Source organism: Mastomys coucha, unplaced genomic scaffold, assembly GCF_008632895.1.
Source record: "Mastomys coucha isolate ucsf_1 unplaced genomic scaffold, UCSF_Mcou_1 pScaffold8, whole genome shotgun sequence".
Classification (NCBI taxonomy): domain Eukaryota; kingdom Metazoa; phylum Chordata; class Mammalia; order Rodentia; family Muridae; genus Mastomys; species Mastomys coucha.
In genome coordinates this window covers 37585805-37590870 of record NW_022196914.1, presented here as the reverse complement: position 1 = coordinate 37590870, position 5066 = coordinate 37585805, and the positions used below count along the sequence as shown (strand labels likewise).

The window sequence follows — 5066 nt, the reverse complement described above, 5'->3', positions numbered from 1 at the left end:
TCTCTCTCTCTCTCTCTCTCTCTCTCTCTCTCCAGAATTCCTTCCCTAAAACACTCAGTGCTGGCTAAGGACCAATGTACAATCAGGTGGCAGTGTGAATTGCCTTTGTCTCATGAGACAACACCAATTTGAGACTAGTTCAAGAGAAGTTTTGTTAGAAGCTAAGAGAATTGGACGTTGGTTTTTGAGGTAGAGTAGAAAATTTTGTTGATTGAGAGTTTTTTTTCTAGCCAAAGGAAAATTGGCAGTTGGCAGCTGAAAAAGGAAAGTAGGTTCAGAACTTGATAGAGAAAAGGGAAAATTATCCTAAGTGCCTAACCATAGGTAAAAGAATATATTACCCAAACACCAAAATCTATGAAAATCACTGTGCTTAACAAGGCATGGTGATACATTGCAGCACAGAGGAGGCAAGGCATGTATATATCTTTGTGAGTTCAGGGCCAGCCTGGCCTACATAGCGAGTTCCAGGCCAGTCAGAGGTACACAGTAAGACCTCTCTATCTATCTATCTATCTATCTATCTATCTATCTATCTATCTATCTATCTATCTCTGTGTGTGAGAGAGACAGAGAGACAGAGAGACAAAGAGAGACAGAGAGATAGAGACAGAGGCAGAGACAGAGACAGAAGAAAAAAGAAGAAAAGAAGAGAAAGAAGAAAGGAATGATGGAAGGAAAGAAGGAAGGGAAAAGAAAAGACAATTTTGTGAAGCTGAAATGCAGTTTCCTACCACTCCCCACGGTGTTCCCACAGTACCTTAGTGATGTGACTGAGCCAGTATGACCAAGATAGCCTCTCTGGGTCTCTCCATGCTCCTTCTCATATCTGCAAACATGTTATTCAATGAACTGGAGAAATTTGGTGTCAAGTGAATGCCTAGATTGTACCGTAGATTTTACAGTTTGTGAGCCTGCTGATCTCACATAGATTTCCATCTTGACCCTAGATGTGATTCAAGCATTGTGAAGCTTTCCGGAGACATCCAGTTCATCAGGCATGAATGCCGACAGATTGAGAAATCAGTTCAAGAACTCGTTTCTGCCCTAGAAACCATTTCCAAGAACTTGGATGTGAAGGTAACTGGAAAGAGATAGATAGGATTTGTAGGACATTATAAGCTACTACCAGCAGTAATGTGATAGCTCGTCAAAAGGCTTACACCAAAAAGAGAACCCTTTATGTTGAAAGATTTAACATGAAGCGTATTCATATACATTATTAGTTCAGTCAATTGAACCAACAAACATTTAATTAGTGCCTCTTGTGTCCCAGCACAGGCTTCCACTGTGAGCATGGGCTCCTTCCATCACTGCTGATGTTCTCTCACTTTCTGGCTTCCTTCTACACTGTGGAGCTCAGGATTATATACAAAAGCAATTCTCACGGGAGATATGATTACTAAAGGCCTAACATTTGTGTCACTGATAATGCTACATATCTATTTAAACCCTGTGGTGGGTAAGATCTTTTATGAAAAGCATAAGTACCCTTAGACCTGGAGCATAGACACTGCTTCTTTAATGAACCTGCCTAGTACCTGGGCTTTCGGACTCACCCCTTCTGCCCAGTGATACTGAGCTACCTGAAAATCACTACTTGACTAGATTTGTTCATGTCCTGTCAGTTGGTGACATATTTATTCTCATTTCCTAGGAAAACTATGGTTGCAGAATGGGTTTTCTCACTGATACTTATTATTCCAGACTCTTTGAGAGGAATATATATAGGAAATATATTGAAGGAATCAGATAGTAAAAGGCTCATTAAAGGACATCTGTGAATAATAGTGGAGAGAGAGCTGGATGAGACAGGGAAATAGAAATCTGACTCCTGTGATACAGACTAGAAAAGAAGGGCTCTGTGGGATGCCATGAAGAATGTGTCATCAAGTTTCATGAATGAAAAGTACCCGTGTGAGGAGTGGCACTCCTTGTGCTGGGACCAAGGGTGTGGGAAGGATACTCAGGGTACAAGCAACACTACTGGTTTTAAGCCCAGTAGTTGAGGCTTTGGGCCAAGTATGCCTTTCATAGTGGCTGTCAGAGGCATGTGAGACACTAGAATTAAAAAAAAAAAAAAAAAACCTTTCTGTACTCAAATGGCTGGACTTTGTTTTCTTCATATGCACTCTGTTCTATCAATTTCCACTTAGCAAAGCGCAGACGCATAGCCTATGCTTTTTTTCTTGCATTTGGAGCAGTTTTACATTCCCTTTGTATCACAGTGATTACTTGCTTATGCATGAATGCTGGGAAAGAATGAGCCAGTGCTAGTTGTTTGTGAGCATCATGGGCTGGTATACATACCTATTAAGTATCATTGTGTAAGGGTTAGTGTATGATTTAAGCTGTAGTAGTATTTCTTTTATAAACTGGTATCCTCTTGTTTTGAGGACATAGATGTTAAGAATTCAAAAGTCATCTTGGCAGACTTTCACTTGATTAATATATTGTGTCTTTCCCCATCTCTTTTGATTAGTTTTGGTTTGAAGTCAATTATTATGTATTACAAATGCTACACCAGCTTGTTTGGGGTTCATTTGCTTGGAATATCTTTTTTCATCACTTTACCCTCAGGTAATGATGTTGAGGTGTGTTTCTTATATGCAGCAGAAGGATGGGTCCTGTTTTATATTCATTCTTTTAGTCTGTGTCTTTTTATTGGGGAATTAAGACCACTGATATTGAGAGATCTCATTGAGTAATGATTGTTGATTTTTATTTTTTCATTGGTGGTGGTGGTAGTAGTGGTGTATTTATGCTTTCCTTCCTTTGGTTTTGCGGATGTGAGACCTTTTTTTCTGCATTTTTGTGGGTGTAGCTAACTTACTTGGTTTGCATTTGTTCTTATAGCACCTTTTGTAGGACCAGATTTGTAGATAGATATTGTTTAAATTTGAATTTATTATAGAATATCTTATTTTCTCAATTTATGGTGATTGAAAGTTTTGCTGGGTATAGTAATCTGGGCTCCTATCTATGGTCTCTTAGAGTCTGTAACACATCTGTCAACACCTTTCTGGATTTTGGAGACTCCATTGAGAAGTCAGATATAATCCTAATAGATTGGCCTTTATATGTTACATGGTCATTTTCCTTTTTAGCTTTTAATACTTTTCCTTTGTTCTCTATGTTTAGTGTTTTTATAATTATGTGGTGAGGGGACTTTCTTTTCTAGTCTATTGTATTTGGTGTTTGTATGTTTCTTGTACCTTTATAGGCACCTCATTCTTTAGGTTAGAAAATTTTTCTTCTATGATTTTTGTTGAAAATATTTTCTAGGCCTTTGAGATTCTTCTCCTTTCCCTACTCTTATTTGAGCATTGGTCTTTTCATAGTTTCTCAGGTTTCCTGGATGTTTTATGTAAGGAGTATTTTAGATTTAATATTATCTTGATGGGTGTATCCATTTCTTCTGTGGTATCTTCAATGACTGAGATTCTCTCTTCTATCTCTTGCACTTTGTGATGAAGCTTGCCTCTATAGTTCCTGTTCAAATGCCTAAAAGTTTTAATTTCCAGGATTCCCTCAGTTTCTGTTTTCTTTTTTGCTTCTCTGTCCATTTTTCAGGTCTTGAACAGATTTATTTGTTTCCTTCAGTTGTTTTTTTTTCCCTTCACTCTTTTTTAAAAAAGAGATTTATTCATTTCCTCCAATTGTTTGTTGTGTTTTCCTGGATTCTTTAAGGGATTTATTCATTTCCTCATTAAGGATATCTGTCATCTTCATAAAGTTGGATATAAGGTCATTGTCCTGTGTGCTTCAGCTATGTTAGCATATTCAGGGCCTGCTATGGTAGACTATCTGGACTCTGATATTGCTCTAGCTATAATTATGTTTTTTGTGCTGGAGTCTAGGCATCTGGGTTTGAGGTGCTTATAGGTCTAGGTGTTGATTTCTGGGTTTGCCTTGGTTGTATGACAGTTTTATTCCTTGGTTTCTTTATCTTCTCTAGATGTTCAGAGAGTATTGATTGGCTGAGTGGTCCCTGTTTTACTTGTCTGCTAGTCTAGTATGTTCATAGGAATGGTGGTGAGAGTTCGAGGGATACTTGCTAGGGTTAGAGTGTATAGGAAGAGGAGGCAATGGGGAGATATACAGGAGGCATGGGCGGGTGTTGGGGGACAAGCTGCTCATGGTGTTTTGTTCCAGTGCTAGGAACAATGATGAGAATTGTGTCTGGAATAACAGAGGGATGAGGAAGCTCTGAGGGCAACCTTCCTGGTCTTCTGTCAAGTGAATCATTTTCTACTGCAGATGTGCTCTAAACTTCTTCAGAAAGGAAGTCTTAGTGCAAAAGTGCTGGAAGATTTGCTCTCACATACAAACTTCTTTACTTCCATTAGGTAATGCAGCTCTTAGGAAAGATAGAGGCCTCTACCTCTGAGCACACCTCAAATTTAAAGATGATCCAAGGAGATTATCAGCATGAAATGAACATCTTAGAATTCAAGTAAGTAAATAGATGGTTTTTAATTTTGTTAAGTGAATGTCAAGGAGTTTTGTGTAATGAAAGTCCTGGCAATAAATAAAACCTAATCCAGAAATTTGAGCCTGGACAAGAAATAAAGCAGCAAATCAGTCCAGGGGATGTTGCACGCTAGGTAATTTATACAGTGTTCGTAAGGAATAAATGTGAACACTAATTTGAACATAATTTATATTATTTAAATTTAAATGTAAAGTTATTAGATTTATTTATGGAAATATGTTTGGCAATCATAGTAGGACTTCCGAGTATTGATTATCTCCTTCCAACATGCAGGTCCCAGAGTTCAAGTAAGGTCATCAGGCTTGGTGCCAATCACCTTTACCCTCTGAGTCATCTCACCAGGCCATGAATATTAATATTACTGTTTCCTTTGTATATCAGCTGAAATGCAAATCTCATCACACTTCTTATAGTGTAATTTTAATTTATTATCAATTTACATTAAAATATATCAGTGTAAAGTTTTACTGAACATAGTTGATTATTACTAAAGATTTTTTTAGATATGCTTTAGAATAATTTTGGTTTATTTACGCTTTCTCTGTAGCTTTCACTCTTTTTTTTTTTTTTT

General features: G+C 37.6%; 1 protein-coding gene across 11 annotated transcripts in view; it reads left to right on the top strand.

Moving 5' to 3' along the window:
• Fam81b (family with sequence similarity 81 member B) overlaps positions 1-5066 on the top strand; it is a 62826-nt gene that overhangs the window by 31090 nt on the left and 26670 nt on the right. For all 11 annotated transcript variants that reach the window (XM_031360373.1, XM_031360372.1, XM_031360371.1 and 8 more), the window contains 2 exons: positions 951-1080; positions 4350-4456. In XM_031360373.1, coding sequence (XP_031216233.1) covers positions 951-1080; positions 4350-4456 — 237 coding nt within the window. The remainder of the gene's footprint in view (positions 1-950; positions 1081-4349; positions 4457-5066) is intronic.